The following is an 18977-nucleotide window of genomic DNA, read 5'->3' as shown; positions in this document are numbered from 1 at the left end:
TAGTTTGGGACTGTGAGAAACGCAAGAAACAATCCGAACAAGTCACCCTAAAGTTTAAAGATCGGCTTTTTTCAGACATTTTATACACCATTCTTAAATTGTAGTCTATCGTCACTGTGTGTAATGCTGCTGCCGCACTGTAATTTCCCAGCTAGTACATCTATCTATCTATCTATCTATCTATAAGACTGAAAGAAATCATTAGACTATTTTAAAAATTTGGGGTTCCTATTGCCGGAATAATACTGCTTATACTGTAAACATATTATATTTCATACTAAAACAATAGCTGAATTAACCTGCACTGTATAATTACACCAATAATAATCACATTTATACTGCAATAGCTGCTGCCGCACAAGCTGTATTCATTTGTCCATACTGTAAATATCTTCCAACGATTTATACTTATATCTATCCCTGTTCATATGTACATAGTCTTGCTCTTTACTGTCTTTTGCACTTCTGGTGAATGTGAAACTGCATTTCGTCGTTGTGCAATGTCAATAAAGTTGCCAGCTCATTCAAAAAATAAAAGTTACATGTTGAGCAACAGTCAAGCATAAAAAAGCCTTTCTTTATTACAAACTCCTAAAAAAAAAAAGAAGCTGTGTACACACAGGTCTGCTTGTTGAGTGCCAATGATCTCCACTGACACTGTGTTTTGTTTTTTTTGTTTATGGAAAATAACTACTGGCACAACCTACTTTTGGCTGACTCAGGCCACCAAAATAAAATCATGAGACTTTGTGAAAACAATAAAAACAATGTCTCTCGCTACAAGTTGATCACTGGTTAAATATTAAGGCTTACTTACTTGAACCTCCCTTGGCAGTGCTGGCACTGATCTCCAACCCATCCTCGGTCACAGACGCATGATCCGTTGATGCATTTTCCAGAGAGACAACTCTTGTCACACGGTTTCGCCGGGGAGGCGTGAGTGAACAGCACGAAGTAAAACAACACGTAGACCACCAGGTATCTGTTGATACCCCGTAGATCACCGTTGGTGGCTAGTTTGGGTCCAAAAAGAAAGAGTTTGGTCTTACATTTACCTCCAGGATCCATGTTTTGTTGTTTTAACCCGACCAAAGCCGGGGCCTTTTACAGTAGGTCTGCTTTCGGCTACTCAGGCTGTTTTTATTCTAACAACAAAGTCCTGCATATTCGTTGAGGGGTAAGCATACTTCAAAATAAAAGCCTGCTCAAAATGGCTAAGAGAAGAAAAAAAAATAGCTTTTGGTGGGGAGGAATGTCCCTTCACCCTACCTCTTGTTGGAAGAAGCTACCAAAAACCATCGAGTAACGCTACCTCAGCAGCTAAGTAACGAGCTAATGCATCTTTCTGTTAGCGTTACAGCCTGGCCTCTCTGGGCTAAGAGGGGGTAAAATGTAACGTTACTGCATTGATTCAAAGAGCAGCCATTTTAACGCGTAAACAATCCTTTTACACTGGAACAGGGGATGTAGAATGTAACACACAACGGTCCTTCAAAAAAACAAACAGAAAAAAAAAAAAAATTAAGCTGGTTCTGGTTTCTTAGAACAAAAAGGGGGGGATGCGGTGTTCGTAGCCCGGGACCCAGCGAGCCGAGGCTGCCGCAGTCAACATGGATGTGGAAGGCTATCCCTGCCGACCGTTGGAGCGACTACTTTCAACCGTTGGTTCGTCCTGCCGGTCTATTCAAACAGCTTCAGACGTAGACAGCAACGTGTCGCGGTGGTGGTGGTGTCGCCTTGTTGTTGAGAATAAATAAAAATAAAAATTAAAAAAAAGCAGACGCCGTTGTTTCTCTCACAAACATGACAAGAGCTTGAAGCGATGGATTTGCTAGCGCAGCAGCGACACTAGACAGCTCCTCAGGTTTGGACGAAACTAAACACGGGATGCGCATGCGCACAGTGGGGACTGGGTTTCTATTTAAAGGTACAGTGTACACTAAATAAATAAATAAATAAATAAATAAACACAAAAAAGTATCCAGTGCGGCATTTAAAACGCTGGATGTGTTTGCAGTGTCAAAGATATTTAAATCTATTCTCATAAGAACAATGTGTCCTTGTTGTCCCTTTCCATTTTTAATAATAAATAATAATAATAATAATAATACATTACATTTTATTTAAAAGCGCTTTTCAAGGTACTCAAAGACACTTTACATAAGAAGAACATCAAGTCATCAAAACAATATGAGATAGTACACTAAAAACACACGACAACCTTATAATATGTTAATATAATCTCACTAGAAGAGGCCAGTTTTCAATAAGATGCAGGGGTACTGTTTTATGGAACCTTTTCTTTCTCATTAAGTTCAGAATCAGAATCGCTTCATTTATTGTTTTATTTGGATCCCAGCAGAACTGCAGCTATTCTTCCTAGAGTTCGACATATAATACAGTACATACAAGACACAATTTAAAAAAGAAAAAAAAAATGAAACAGGCAAACAAACACAATCAGAATTGCTTTATTTATTGTGGTATTTAGATCCCAGCAGAACTGCAGCTATTCTTCCTAGAGTTCAACATATAATACAGTACATACAAGACAAAATTAAAAAAAGAAAAAAAACCTGAAACAGACAAACAAACAAACAGAATCAGAGTCGCTTTATTTATTGTGTTATTTGGATCCCAGCAGAACTGCAGCTATTCCGACATATAATACAGTACAAGACAAAATTTAAAAGCAAAAAACAAAAACAGACAAACAAACAATCAGAATCGCTTTATTGGCCAGGTGTGTGTACACACATGAGGAATTTGACAAGGGATGCAAACATAAAACATAAAAATAAAAAATAACTATATACATATTTAAAAGATATATATATATTTGCATAAACATAGATATATATGGACATGAGTATCTATATATAGGCATTTGTAGACTGGGTAAATGAATGGTGCACTATTTTCATGTTATTGCACAGGTTAACATTACATCTTCCTGAAGTCATACAGAGAATATTTTAGACAGATTTATTTTATGGTGCAGCCTTTCATGTCTTTTTATTGTCTTTTATGTGTCATAACATGCAGTACATTTGTTTCAATAATACCCTTTTAACATTTTCCTGTCTTTGCACAAAAAAAAGAATCCATAGTTAAGTTTAGGTTATATCACTTATTTATTTATTTTCACTTGTGCAAATAAAGAAAACCCAAATACAATGTATTAAATCTGGAAGGACATGTATTCTTCGCACATTTTATTGTCAACATGTTTTAAAAGCAAACTATAAAATAGTATAACTTTGGATTACATATTATTTGAGGGTAATACTTCAGCAGTGCATGGTACATTGCAAATATTCAACATATTAAACAATAACACATAGCCAACATGTATGTATATATATTACCATTATATCTCCCTATAAAATCTTTAAAAATTTCAGTACTATGTCAAACAAAGCATGTAAACAATACATCAGTTCATCAATGATTACTCAGTTATATAGTTATTTAGCCAAATAAGCCGAGGTGATGTGTTATGTAAAATCTATCTCTAAGTTATATTCATACATTTTGTATTGCCGGCTCTGGCACATAATTGAACACTGTAACCAGGGAGGTGACAGTGAGGACAGTGAAAGCTGTCAACAAAATTGTCACAAAATAAAGTCCTTCTTGCAGGGCAGCTGGTGTTTGGGATATAAAGAGGTAATTTTCAGAGCTACAGTTGCCCAGCTAAATTTAACCAAAGCAGAGAGGCTGATCATTTGCACCTGCATGTGAAGTACATGTGCTTCTGGGTCATTTTGTCCATGAAAACTATGTTCTCTTCCTACTTGAGGTCCTGACACATCTCTTGAAAGTTCTGACATTAATGGTTGGGGGGAGGACCAGAGAGAAGGTCAAGGAGTGACAGGCACTTTTTGATAAAAAATCTCTTCATCATTCATCATTCATGGGTTTGAGGAGGCTCCATTCTGACTCTAACCTAACATCAGATGCAATACGTCTCTCCGAGAGAGCACTTATCATTGTTTTGGGTGGTGCCAGCTGCCAAGCTGAGGAGTCTGACAGATAGCGGCTTCGGTGGAGCTGTATGATACGGCAGAGGATGAGAGAAATCTGAGATGTGCTTCTGTTTCTGTCTATCATACAGATGGTGACTCAATAGCAGATGGAGCCCGACGTCTTCAGCTGGGTTTGTTTGTTCCCAGTACATTGTGTAAAACACTCGGCTGAATCCACCCCTCCGCCCTATACCAAAGAATAGTGACAGCGTGATGCAAGTGTGATGTGCAGGTTGCCATGGTGCAAACTGTGACAAGTATAGTCAAAGTCTGCAATTTCCTCTGTGACCTTTTAAACTGTGCAGGCAAATTGAAGAATGTCAGCAGTTCTTTTAGGAAATGACATCGTGTTGCACATTCTAAAACACCAGATAATGTTGTACTCACTATAACAGAAATGTCATGATTGATTTGCAGATAGGCAAACAATTCTACTTTAATATTCTTTAGTTATCTTTTTTGGTCGGTGCATATTTACCACACTTTCCACACTTCTACATTTACGCCTACAGGTGGCAATGTTACACAGTGACTCAGCGGCATATGAGCTACAAAAGCATCACAGTGGGGGCCACACAGATACACAGGAATAAAGTGGAAGTAACTGACCAGAAGTTTCCGTTTGGACTGTCTAAGTATATCATGTACTAACTTAGTGAACTCAACATTATTGCATTGTTGAAAAGTAGCTAAAATAACTGCATTAAATTAAGAAACAGAGGATAATAGGCCCTTTTCCACCGCAGACATTTGGACAACACGTGTACAACATGTGTGACAGGCATTTAACTATACTGCTTTATCCTGCTTAGGCTAAGCTTATGCCATATTAATATTCTACCACACATCAAATGTTGTCACAAATACCCATCTAATAACAATATCCATATATGTGTTTAGATCATCTTTATCTACGCAGGATGTCGTATTGAGGTATACATCTCTTGAAAAAGATCAGGCCAAAATGTCAGCAGTTATGTTATGAACCAACACAGATATGAAATTTAAGGAAATGAGGAAGGGAGGGAAGACGAGTTGTTGCCAAGCTGGTTTAATGGGACAGTTCACGCTAAACTTGATACTGACATTAAGAGAACTGAGCTCCTTTTGTGCGTTTAAACCAGTCTTTCCAAGAACTACAGACAAACTAGAAATAAATCTTAGAGAGGTAATAATAGCAAATGATGTTGTCCCGCCGTCCATGGTGATTCTACAGGGATATCAAGACTTCTGTTTCACAGCTGGAAGCCTTCACCTGCATATGATACATATTTCAAGCACAACTTGTACTTTGAGCTCCCTGATTTAATGTCAGTGAATGACCTCCAAAAAGTGTCATCTGGAGACCTTTATAAATTCAAGTTGATGCTGTAATTTTACATATTAGAGAGACAACAAGTAAAGTAATAATACTATTTTGGGCATGGTACATCACTGCTCACATTGTAAATCAGTAAAGGATTTCATTTTCCTTGTTCTTTCCAAATATGTTATCACACCCTAGTGTATTTTGTGACCTATCTAAATAAGCTGCCACGAAAAGTATTGCCTCAACATTTTCTCAGCTTTCTCATGACTCATGTGGACAAACTGAAATCTGAACACCCACTGTTTATTTTCCACAGAAGTTACCGTGAACTTCATCACACACAACCTTACAAAAAAAAAAAAAAACATTATCGCACTATGACTTAACACCCCTCCACTTAAGCCACGGGAGAGCCTTTTGGCGTTTAGTCAGGTGCACACGCCTATGTGGTGTAGGGAAACAAGCACCGTCTCCGCGAGGTATAGTGTGTCTGAAGCCAGTGCCCTCTGCATTCTTGGTCTAAATGTTCTTAAAACAACAGGGAGGTACAGCAGAGTCAGTGGATTCCACTTTCTTTGGAAATTCCCAGACGTAACAGTAGGAAGAGGCGCGTGGTTTAGACTAGATTCAGTGAAAATACCTAAATAAATGGGGTGTCTCTTGTCAGCGGGATTGGTGGTGCATTATGTGTCTGTATATATGTGTGTAAATATGGGCCAGACCCCTGAATCAAAGAGGAGTCTAGAGCTGATTTGAAATTGAGTCAGTGACCCCTGTCTTCTGACTCACAGCTGAGGAATGCACTTTGCGGTCTAATCAGCAACAGAAAAGAGGAGAGAGGTCGCACCTTTGGCTTTGAAAACGCAATGTTGTGAAGTTCAAGTGTCCATCTGACCCACTTTGAAACTGTTAGCACCCTTGTTCGACACCTACACACAAATATTTCATACACATGGACAAGTATGATGATTCAAAATCCATATCCATATCTGACCTGAAACAACCCATGTAGCCAGGGGCATCCAAAGGTCTGCTGCACAATAGGAAATTCCCTGCTGGATTAAGAAGACTTTTTTTTTTTCAGCTGTGCACAGACAAACAAAGGATGAGTGGAAGAGAAAAAAGGCCAGACCACCCTTGTCTTCAATTCATGCCTGACTCACATTCACACTTTCACCATTGACACAAGGCTATATGATGAAGTGTAGAAAAAAGACTGTTGAGTTTGACCATACAGGGGTTCAATGCTAACAATTCAATAATTGCAGTATATTGTTTGCATTTGCCTTAAAGAAGGTGTAAAAATTTTCTTTTGTATGTAAAAACAATTCAAATAAAGGTTTGAATAGTCATCCGTGGTCTTTAAAACAGTAGTTTGAGATTCACACAGACGTGAAGCTGGAAAAAGCTACTAAATGGACTTGAAATAAATATTTGCTGTATCAAAAGATAAGATATACTTTCCTCATCATCTTTTTCACTTTTTCAAATAAAGCTTAATATACCACAATTTTAATACAGCAGTTATTTGACATGTTTTGCATATGCAGACACCTGATTAGATACAGTGGAATGTTTTATGTGTTTTCTCAGAAATGAAAAATGTGATTATAAGCGCAATGACTCTTCTTTCCCTAAAAAACACAAGGAAAGCAAATAAAGTGCTTATGATATAAACATAGACAGATAAAGACGTCCCATTGGGCTAAACAAATATTGTATCAGACTTTGTTACGGTCAATAATGAGACAAAAGCAGAAAGTTTATTTTTTGAGTCAGCAACAGACTCTGAGGAGTTTTTACATTTGCTCACTCATATTCATATTATTACTCATGTTTTTGCTTAACGTTGTTGTGCCGATCACCTTTTTGAATTGTTCAAGGAAACGTGAACAGTGGATATCCACAAGTGATGTCGGAGCTACTTCATATACTGTTTCCTATGTGGTAATACAGAATAACTCCATTCTGATATAAATTAAATGACCATTCCAGCTAACACACCCGTACAAACTCTGAGCACTTTCAACAAAGTCCCTATAGAATGGTGCTCTTAGCGGCTTATCCTATAGTATTTTGACTGTAAATTAATCCTAACTGACAACCTGCCAGTATGCCAGTCTACCAAAACAGAATAGAGCTCTCAATAAATGCTTTTTATGAACCGGTCAATTGTTAATCCACACAAAGTCACAGGGTCTTGACACTGGAGGAGGAGCCGGAACCTATCCCAGCTGACTTTGGGCGAGAGGCCGGGTACACCCTGGACAAGTTGCCAGCTCATTACAGGGCCAGTTTAGGGTCACCCACTATTAAGTGCATGTCTTTGGACTGTGTTAGGTAGCCGGAGTACCCACTGCACCACCGTGCCACCCCCTTGTAAATGAATGGTGCTACATAAATAAACGTCCAGAGTCAATCATTGGCCGATCGGCTGTCTCTCTTTGTCCCTTTCATGTGGACCCTGCATGACACCCCTCACCCTACACCCTCCCTTCCTGCCTTGTTTGTTGCACTTAAATACTGACTATCAACCTCTTCTCTTAGCTCCCAGTTAAAAGTAGGCTTATAGAGCTTATAGTTAGAGCTGGCTCAAATGAGTCCCGAATCATCTCTTGCTTATGCTTCTATAGACCTAGAACATGCCATCATGCGCTGAGCTCTTCTCTTTCTCTATACCTGTCATGTCCCATTAGTGCATGTTAATACCTTAGCTTCTTCCCATGATTGCCATGGATGATGTTGGATGTCATGACTAGAAACTGTAGTCACTTTAATGTGAAAACCGTTGACAGACACAGACATGGTGTGACCAACCAAACACTTGTCTCAACAAGGGATTACAGAGAAACACTTGGCGTCCTGCTGACATGTGTGTCAAAGTCTTGTAATGAAGTGTAATGTCATCTGTGATTGTAGCTGAAAGAAACAAAGCACAAGGAATGCATGAAGCGGTATTAATTACTTTTCGTGGAAGTCTTTTTTTTTTTCCTCCTGCGTGCACATGTCTGATCCTGTGTGTCAAACGATAGGCTTTCTAAATCAGCAAGACCACTCAGGTTATCTCGAACTGTTCGGTAAGGGTTCACCCAAACAGGGTGAACCAGCATTTGGTTTCTGTGGAACAAGCTTCCAAAGTATCTGAGATCTGCTGGAACTGTCACTTCATTTAAATCAGGGCTTAAAACATTCTTGTCTGAGTTAAATTCAATTCATTTATACAGCTCAAAATCCTAAGAGAAGTTATCTAACGACACTTTCCATATAGAGCGGGTCCAGACTGTATTCTTTTTAACATTAGACCCAACACTTCCGACCATGAGCAAGCACTCGGAGACAGTGGCAAAGAAAAACTTCCTTTAAGAGGCAACGACCTTGATCTGAACCCGGGTCATGGTGGACGATAACTTCAACTATAATCATAAAAGACACATAACTATATGAAATATGATGATTTATATTCCCCTGTGATGCACTTTGAATTGCCATGTGTATGCATGGTGCTACATAAATAAACGCCCCTTAAGAGTCTGTTCTCTCTCTTTTTGCAGCCTTTTCATGCAAGAACGCACATTTCTCACAATTCTTTTGTCTCACCCTTCAAAGATCTTATATATACATTTCCAAAACCGAGATTTCTAGATCAAACAAAACCAAGCCAGAGAATGTGTGCTGCTGATTAAAGTTTTGCCTCTGCAACTGTCGGATTTCCTGTAGTTTGGTGGTTACACACACAATTTAGTGTGGATTAGACGATAAGAGAAAAGAAGCCCATGGCGCCATCATCCTATCGGTATGACAACTTTGAAACTTTTCCTCAGTTTGTTTATGGCACCCTTGGGAGGGAAGGGGGGGACTGTGAAGACACCTGGAGTATCTCAGTTTTTGCAGGAGCTGATGTTTTTTTTTTTTTTGGATGCTGCGTATTGGAGCGAGGAGGAGGAGGAGGAGGAGGAGGAGGTGCGTCAAAGCAGCATTTGGAAGAAGAGAGGAGAGGAGAGCGCTGTTGTTCCGTCAAAACACACTCCAGCGCAGTCAGTCAAGTCAGTCAGTCAGTGTGTGTTGTTGAAAACGGGAGCGCCGGGCTGCATTCCGCAGGAGAAGAAGAAGAAGAAGTAGTAGAAGAAGTTTGTTGGCCGTCCCATCACTCCAGAAAACTTTTTTTTTGTTTTGGGGATTGTTTGATTTTATGAGAGAAAGCGAAAGGCAAGAAGGTGAAACTGCGAGGGAATGGAGAAGCACAAAGGTAAGAGGAGGATTCTGTCTTATAATAAATAAAAATGACATACAGCTGCTGCTGCTGCTGCTGCCACTGGTCACAATGCATGTTTTGCAACTCATTTAATACAGATGTTTTTAAAAAGAAAAACACCAAAACTCGGGACACCCAGATAAGACATGAATCATGAATCATCCTGAGTGTGCATGTGAATCATTTGTATGTTGTCAGAACCTGATAGAAAGACAAGAAATCTAAAGTTTTTTTGGCTTGGGATACTGGTCACCTGCCACTAATGCTGATAATTAAAATTCCTCTGGGGGTGGGTTAGGTAGCCTACTGGGCACCCTTCCCTTGCCAAACTAGTAAGCTGCTTTTGGTCAGAATGAAGTTACCAAAAAGTTGAAAAGTGTGTCAGCAAGAATATGAAGATGTGATGCTTCTCCCCCCTTAAATGCCTCACCCTGCAAGTGGGCTCTATAAAACAGTTTACACTGTGGCTACTGATGAATTCCAATAGCAGCAACATTGTTCTCACAGCATTCCTCAAATTCCTGTGGTTATTTGTCCATGAGGGATGAGCAAGGCTATTTAATACTTACTAATGGATACAAACAAAAGAGTTTTGAGCCAAGTTACTTAGTGCTGGTCGAGTAACTGGCCGTGAAGTACACTGTCATCTAATGAAAACAAGCACACGCCTCAGCGCTGATGGGAAACACAACTGTGGGACCATCAACACACCATAAACCCCCCCTTAACCCTCACCCCTTACTGGTCTGGGTGAGGCAACTTGCTGGACTGAAAAACAATGCTGACCAGTTAACCACAGTTTGCAAGGAAACAGTCTTACTGCAACATTCCTGTTCTCCAGCTGACTAGTCTGCCTGGTCTGTTGACACCCCCCTCTCTCTTTCTCTCTCAGAGTAGATCCAATGTTGCAAGCAGCCGAACACAGAGGTGTTCTGTGTCAAATTTTTCCTGCGAGGGGGATTTCATTAGCGGTGAAGGCTTTGGATAGCTCTGTGTCCTGTTCATTCATTTGTCCATTCGTCTATCCGTCGCATGTAGAGCTGAAACAATAAGTTGATTAATTGATGGCATGGGATCTATAGACTGAACAATTAGTCGACTAAGAAAATAAGATGAATCGATCATGAAAAGTTGCTGCCCATCGTGTTTTTAAAGTTCGACCAAAGTGTAGGGAAGTGATGCATCCCCCTGTCTCAGTATTACACTCATTGTCCACCAGGGGACAATCAGTTGACTCCTCACTTGGCTGTATCCCAAGCAAATGTTTAAGTGGGAATGGATTCAACCACTGACAAATGGTGAACATTACAGCATTAATGTGTTTCTAGTCAACTGAATATCACCAAGACAGGAGCTTCAATTAAAAGCTAAGGTAGACAGGTAGTGGGAGAACACCTGAGTAATGTAATTCATGAGGGAAAGAGAGAGCTGAGGGCATGTCAGGTGATGCTGGGCAACAATCCTACACCTGGTGGTTACAGAGTGCAGAGAATAGCTAGGGAGCTGGTGTGTGCGGAGCTCAAATAAGGCCTGGTGTGTACTCCTTTGGCAGCTGTATGCAGCAGCTCCAGGACACCGAATTAGATACTAACAGCCACAGGCAGCCAGTGGAGGAGGTACAATAAAGGGAAACATGGGAATAGCCAGGGAGGCCATTGACAAGGCAAGGCATTGTTTAGTATTCTGGATTTGCTCAGTGTTTCTCCAACCTGACTCATGCAGGTTTCATTCCAGAAGAACACTTCAGCGGCTCATGTCAACGATTCTCAGACCTCCTGCCGGAGACGAGGATCAGATTAATGAAACCACAGAGTCGGTTGGGCTGTGATGGGACATGTTTGAGAATCATTGTTGCAGTAGAGGACGTACCCCAGCAGCTTTGCCAATGGATGATTGGAGCATTTTTTAAAATGCAATTAATGGCCCATTGGTCACTTTGCCCAGCATCTAATCAAAGTCACAAATTCTTGGCTTGTGTGCACCAACTGTCCCGACAACTTAATCAGCTGACATATAGTAGAAGTACATATATAGAAATGATTAAAAGTGTAATTTATCTAAATAGTTCCAGGGAATGGATATGTTTGATCCTCTCCACTCTTTATTATTTCCCTTTCCTTGTCAGTCAGTGCCCCCACTTGTTTTTCTTTCCATGTTATTATGGATCCCACCAGTTTCTGGGTAACGCGTGTCTATTCTGAATTCACTGTGCTGGCTTCTTCTTCTGGGTTTCACCCAGAAAAGCGATGGGATCTGTGATGATGGCTCCTTCTCTTGCCTGCAGCGTCAGCTGTCTTCTCCAACAATAATCTGATTCCGCGGCCTCCGCCAAAATAAAATGTAACACAAATGGAGGCAGCCTGACAGATGTATTGATGGACATTTTTGAATACGTGGATTTATTCGCTTGGCACAAGAGCGTGTTTGAAAATGAAGTGGCTTTGAGAAACGGCAGAGGATAAATAAAGTGTTTATGTGCAAAGCATCGTGCATACTAGAGGCTAGAGCCTATGTGACATTGTGTAATGTGCAGTAATGCGGCTTTCAACCGCCAGCAACCCCATTTTTAACATTACGGTTATGAACCATGAAATATGTCTGTCACGCACCATGTAAAAACCCACTTGTTGCTGAAAAGTTTCACTTTCATTACCCGTGTAGCATGACAGTGTGACAGAATCAGTGGTTTTAGTGGGTTTCACCTCCCATAGGCTCAGCAGAAGGAAGGCTAAGATGTAGGCCGTCAAGGCTGGCATGGGGTCTGCCGGTTCACTTGTGTCATGGGGCTGTTCTTGCCAACGGGGAGCGAGTGGAGTGTGTGTAATTCAGGAAGCTGGACTGGGCTATAAAAATGATGAAAAGAAAGACGGTCTTCCTGATCTGTGGCAGTGCAGAGCTCCATGTGAGTTTGGACCTTTTCGCCCTCTGGGGTCTCGCTCTTGTTCATTTACAACACATCAAACGTGGCTTTTTTTTTTTTTATTGGATACAGGAGCTCCGGATCAGTCAAGCATTGTGTTTCTTTTATCACCAGGTATTCTTTTTCTGAAGGAAATTACACTTAGAACATGAGCTTACTCACGTGTAATCACCTACATATGCACACGCACTAGTTCTCACTCTCCCTGCAGCCCTCCCAGCCACTTATCTGTGGGATAATAACTGAGCAGAGAAGCTTTTATGTGGGTGACTCTGAGGCGGCATTGCTAGTTAGTTTTTATTTGTCAGCAGCTGCTTCAAGTCTGTTGCTTTCTTTCTCATCAAGCCAAGACTGTGGAGCCTTGTAAAGCTCCAAAAAGCATGGCCTCTAAAACATGAATCTGTTATCACTACACTGTGCGTGTTAATCGAAAAATGACGGTTGGTTAATGCCCACACATAGTGGTATATATGTGCATATACACACGCAAACCTCATATTATTATATGTAGAGGATGATGAGGGGACAGGAGGACCAAAGGAGGCATTAAGAGGAGGAACTACAGTGAGCCTCATGTCATGGCCCAGGGTCGACACATTTTTCATCTCTGTGTGTGTTTGTGAGAAAAAACAATGGTTTTCAATCATTTCCTATCAAAGCAGATAGCTGACATAACTGGTAACTAGCATTCATCGAGTCTTCGGCATGTTGTCATGCTTGGCACAGATATCTTTAATGATTACTGGTCAATCGGGTGCAGGCTCAACACTCAAAACACTCGTATATTATCACCTAATTCAGCGGATATGGTCTTCTCTTTGGCTTTTAACACCATGTAGATGGTTGACTTTATGTGCATACATGCATTTTGTTATTTACGTATTTATTTTTGTTTTATTTCTGTTTTTATTTATTTTATCTAGTGCCTTTTATTCATTTTATTTTGATTGTTTTCTATCTTTCTATTATCTACTTGATGTTTTGTTGTGTTTCTATGTTGTTATGCATTGTGTTCTATCGTATTGTGCAGCACTTTGGAAACCCTGTGTTTGCTAAAATCGTGCTATATAAATAAAGTGGATTGGATTGGATTGGATGGTCGCTTATTTAGGTCCTACACAACCAACACAAGCGTAGAGAAACATTAGCATTAATTTTCTTGGAAAAATACCAATATTCACTCTCTTTTTTAGCTCTGTTTTGGTCTCCGCCAACACCATCTCTTTAGCTGCTCAATCAGTGTGCTAACCAGCTGATTGAGAACTTGGCTGTCTGCCATTTTGGTGCATGAGTATGTAGCGCACAGCGGGTTCATCAAAACTTCCTGACGCTGAAGCCTGTGAGATTTGGCTGGTCTTGGAGTCTGGTGATATTCACTTAGTCACTCAGTCTATTGTTGTTATTGTAGTCTAAAACTTTCACTTTCCATTTATGTCACCATGTTCATCATCATGTAAGAAGTTATTGGAAGTTATTTGACCCCCCGGCTCTTAAAGGGGTCTTTTTTCAGCATTATTAACATTCCAGTGCGTTAAAACTGTATCATAAGCTGTCTTGCATATGTTTAATTTGTCTTAATAACTGCAGACTGTTAACTTTTCATTTGTCATTAAACTGAGCCAAAAACGTTTAAAAAAAAAATGTTAAATGAATGTAATCGTGTTAGAATTTAAGATATTAATATCTGTATAAATGGCAGATTTATTTTTCATGGACAAAAATCCTGGCATTACCCTCCAAACTTTCTCATTTCCCACATATTTGAATTGGATCTACACTCACATTCTCAAACACACAGACTTCATGTCATCAACAGCCAGAATGTTGAACCTTCAAGCTCTAAACCTTTGCCTACAGGGACTACAGTAACATGCACTGCATCCTAATCAACATGAAGTTGCTCAAGTACACCAGGGCCCCTTCCTATAAAAAAAGAGATTTACTCAGATTGCTAGAGCCCATTAGCATGTTTCAGCTATAAAAAAAAGTGGCTGATTTCTCCAAGGGCCCGAGGTGTAAGCCTCAATATTACTGAGACAGCACAGATCTTAAGACTGGGGAAAAAAAGAAAAGGGCGTTGGAAAAGTTTAAAGCGTGAGATGAATGAAGGCGAGATTCAATAGTTGGGACAGAGGGAAGATGAAAGAGGAGAAACTTGAAAGTGGAGCTAAACTTTATAAGATACTCAGCTTCTGTTTTCAGTATTTGTTCCTTTGTAAAAGCCAACACTTCGACACTTCAGTCTGTGGCTCAGCATCTTAGAATGAATCGCTGCAGTGAGACTTGTGTTTAACTCTGCCCACAGACTCTTTTCTTGCAGTTTCTTTTAGTTTTTTCCTCATATGACATTGGTGCATCTGTTTCTTTCCATGTTCTAATCACATCAATCAAATCTTATTAATATTTTAATTTGTGCCAGAGACACTGATTCCTCTTCTCTGGTCCAAGACATGTCAAACCAGCTGCTGTAGTGTCAAAACCAGTGGATTCTTCAGACTCTTTGGCCACGGCCAAACCACTGGACAACCTCAAGCTCCTCCTACGTTGAAAGTTTTCCCACAGTATACAAAACACTTCCTGTCACTACTATATAATCTGAGTCATGACCTCCTTTCTGCCCACAAGACTAGCACAGATTGAATTTTCAAAACCACTTAAACACAGTTTCCAGAATTTGTATGATGGAGGAAAATTTGCCATTATTGATTGGCTGTTTTGTCTCCCTGTTGGATTTAAGGGTGCTGCTGGTTTCTATTGTTCCAGTCGGTCCATTCTAATTAGATAGAATCAAAACCATAACATGCACAGAGTAGTTTATATGCAGTCCAGTGCAATCAAGACTAAATAAAGACTAATAATTAAGACTAAGTGCACCTAAATCACAGAGAGATGAACATATATTGGACAAAGATAGTGAAGGAAGCTATTTATGTCGACAGCCTTTCCCAAAGCAGAAGAGGTGGATTGTCATCATCAACTACTACTTACTCCCTGGGCAGTTTCACACCAACCAACAGCAAATCCAATGAACTTAGACGCAGTGAATACCAGTCTTTATTAAGAAAATGAAAAGGTGACAAAGCCAGAGATAAACAGAGGCTTTACTTTTAGTTACAGAGACTGACGAGCAGAGTTCATTCATCGTCGCATGGCTAAAATCTGAAATGACTTGCGGGTGGATGCATCTCATGGGTGAGAATTTAAACTGACAACCCTACATGGTATTATTTGATACTTTTCCTGCATGTGACGTGTGACTGTCAAATCTAATCCATATGACCATCCATCCATTCTTTCTTCTCTTTATTTTTATTTATATTCTATACTTTTGTATTTAGATTCAGCACCCATGGTAAGAAAAATCAAAAAGGAAGTCACTGCTGAAGAAGTGAAACGTTATCTATGTAAAGTTCAAGTATGCGACTTCAGTGGCCTAAATGCTGCCTGTTGCAGATAATTCTGTGATAACATTATTAGTTCTCTCATTATGAGTTTAAAACTCCGAGTGATGTTGTGAGAAAGAGCCCTAAGTGCTTATGTACCCTGTTCAATGTACAATCTTGCCTCCAGCTCCAACATACTCTTTCACTTTAGACTTGCCGTTGCTGCTGCTATCAGACATAGGCGGCCCCCATTCCTTAAGTCATCTAGTTGACACCCGCTTTTTTTTATTTTTTTATTCAGGTTTCTATGGCAATAACACCAAAACACAGCTTGGATTAATCCAGCCATGTCCACGCAGTCCCTGCTCCACAGCTGAACCCAGCATGCTGCAAGGAGACAGTGCAATGCCTGCCAATTGTGATCAAACACAAATCAAACCGGTGTCTAACTCTTTATTCAGGCCTTGCCATCAGCCAGTCTCAACAGAAGAAAGGTCACACTGGAACAAACCAATAATACGTGGCACCTTGCGCGCATTGAAACTGACCCATGTCGTTTGTGTGTCTTCCCCAGGAAGTTGGGCGTGTAGCTCTGCTTCTTTTTTACTAAAGCAGAAGCACATTAAACCTGTGACAGTGTTTAAAGCAATCATCCATACATTTCACTGTGTTGGGTCACTAGTTCCAATTCTCCTTCTTTCCACCGCTTCCCTTTTTAGGTGGAGTCGTAGCTCTGTCACAAAATGTCACTTGATAGTCTCAGTGGTCTGTTTCATTTGATGTAACTTCGCTCTGCTACACCTGCCAAGCATCAGTTTCTTTTATAATGGACTTATGTGAGTGTTGTTTCTTATTCATAAGAATTCATCTCTTATGTTTTCAGAGCCTATGTTTATGGGAAAATGTTGAATTTAACCTCTGATTTAATTCACTCAGTATCTTCTTTGAAACAGACAGCAGATGAGTACAGTTTACTCAACTTAATACACATCAAATTGAATTTGGGTCAATTCAGCACCAATACAATATTAGGTTTACTAATATATAACTGTACCCAATATCCATGAGGTGTTTTACCAGAAATAAAATATTGTATGGTTGCAAACTGCTATGATCTTTAGCTCTTTTTAAACTTACATGTTCATATTTTTCACTGATTGTTAATAATATGTGTATCCTTTGCTGTTTTTATTGTCATGTTCTCACAGTTTAGGGTTCAGAATCAGAAAGATGTATTGCCAAGTAGGTTTTAAGGAATTTGTCTTGGTGTAATTGGTGCATAATATGTTTTTAAATGAAAAAAAATAATAATAAAAGAGCTGTACAGTTGTGCAGGAATTGCAAGTATTTACCAGGTAATGTGCAAATATTTTAAATGTGCAGATATTTAACAAAACAAGGAAGTCCAAAATATGCTAAATGTGGGCTGTTAGGAGTGTTAATGTAAGGGTTAGGTGTCAGATTAGGGTTACAGTAGAGGTAACAGCAACTTTGTGGCAATTTTATGGTAAAAACTTGTTGTGTCTAACACTGGGTTAAACCAACTCCTTAGGTAAAATTAGCCCAATATTATGTTGGTGCATTATTAACCCAAAGTCAATCAGTCAATTCTGATACACTGAGTTTTAGTGTGAAGGGGAAAACACCTCCAGTTTATTGGAGATGTAGAATATGTTTGCAAATCCAAATGATAATCAACGTACAGTTTCCTCAAACTGCTGTCTGCTCTTGTAGACTTTACAGCTGCTGAACTAGAACTAGCTGCCAAACAGATGAAATCACATTCAGACGAGCTGCCAGTTAATCTCTATCACGAGAAACGGTGACAGCTGTGTTGTAAACAAGTTTTCATGGGTTTGCTTGCTCAAGAAAGAGAAAGATGGTTTTTGCAGTTAGCTAAGTCTGATTTAATATCCCCTCATTACTTCACTACTAATCATGTTAATCGGGTAAACATTGTGGTGGTTTGTTGGTTGCCAGTGCAAAGTCAGCATTTCTTTTTTTGTTATTCTGTATTTCTTCGTTTTTTGCCCACTGACGGCACGTTATATAAGATTACTAATTCACTGTTAAGAAAGAGTTGGACTTTTTTCATCATTGACAATAGACCTAAACATAAAAAGCAGCACAAAACATTGCAGCAGTGAAAAAAATGGATATTTCCTGGAGCATGAATTGATATGCTGTGATTTGAGCAGCAGTTTCCAAAGAAGGACAGATGTAGGAAAATGATGAAACATTCTAACGGGGGCCAGTTTAATTTTTTTAGAAATGAGAAAAGACAGATAGACTGAGCTTGTTTCTGCTATTTAGAGAACAACATAATGGTTTGGAGAACATGATTGTGATGTCAAATTCTTACTCTGATGTCCAAAGTCACCAGTTCAAAGCTCAACTGAGTACAAGAGCAGTGCCTGTTCCAAATTGTTCGGTATTGGTTTCTGTTGCAGGACAGTCTGCACATGGAGGGAAAGCTAATTAGATTCTTGTCAGATTATATTTGCCCGGCATGTTTTCAGGACTAAAGTCATAAAAGTGTATCAGCAACCCCGTTTAACCTGGAAGAAAGTCTGATTGAAATGAGAGGCCATGCCTGCCTCGTTAATTTGATCAAATCAAACGCTTGCGCTTGTCTCTGCTGAGATGCAGCCCGTCGGAGTTGCTGCAGGAACCTCAAGCCTCTCAGAATAAGAAATGCTGCCAGTATCCTGACAACAAAACCCCCTTGTTCAGCAGAAGATTTGTTCAAATTCAGCAAGGAGAATGGTGGTACAGACCCAAGTCTAATTCCTTCTCTTCTTTGAATGAAAAGCCCTTATTCAGAAATGACATGGACTTTTGAATGCAGTCCTATTTTTGTCTTCGACTTCGCTCCTTAGCTGACTTTGTAGGACTTGTTTGGGGATTAGCCCCAAGAAGTAATGAGTCACCCTTTTTTTTTTTTTTTTGCAATCCAATGTGTCAGTTTTGTCCTGTTTAAGGATGCATGAACATTGTTTTTCATGCATCGTCAACATTAAAACTTTTGTCCTTTAGTTAAGACCTTGTTATCGTCTTCCTCCTCACATGACAGACGGTTAACAGC

At 39.7% G+C, this 18977-nt stretch overlaps 2 protein-coding genes across 4 annotated transcripts in view; one reads left to right on the top strand and one right to left on the bottom strand.

Annotated features, from left to right (window-relative positions):
* atrnl1b (attractin-like 1b) overlaps nt 1-1893 on the bottom strand; it is a 57332-nt gene extending 55439 nt beyond the window's left edge. The window contains exon 1 of the mRNA XM_019264783.2: nt 818-1893. Within this exon, the coding sequence (XP_019120328.1) occupies nt 818-1068 (251 nt within the window). The 5' untranslated portion in view covers nt 1069-1893. The remainder of the gene's footprint in view (nt 1-817) is intronic.
* Nucleotides 1894-9308: 7415 nt separating this feature from the next.
* The window catches only part of afap1l2 (actin filament associated protein 1-like 2), a 35952-nt gene continuing 26283 nt past the window's right edge, over nt 9309-18977 (top strand). Inside the window, exon 1 of one of the 3 annotated variants that reach the window (XM_019264787.2) lies at nt 9309-9583. In XM_019264787.2, the coding sequence (XP_019120332.2) occupies nt 9568-9583 (16 nt within the window). In that variant the 5' untranslated portion in view covers nt 9309-9567. Of the gene's footprint in view, nt 9584-16693; nt 16729-18977 lie in introns of those variants that run through there. The other 2 variants (XM_010742060.3, XM_027289587.1) reach the window with 2 other exon arrangements.

The sequence above is a fragment of the Larimichthys crocea genome, chromosome XVI (genome assembly GCF_000972845.2).
Source record: "Larimichthys crocea isolate SSNF chromosome XVI, L_crocea_2.0, whole genome shotgun sequence".
Taxonomy (NCBI): Eukaryota; Metazoa; Chordata; class Actinopteri; family Sciaenidae; genus Larimichthys; species Larimichthys crocea.
Note: the sequence above shows the minus strand (reverse complement) of the source record. Positions and strands in the feature narration are given on the sequence as shown.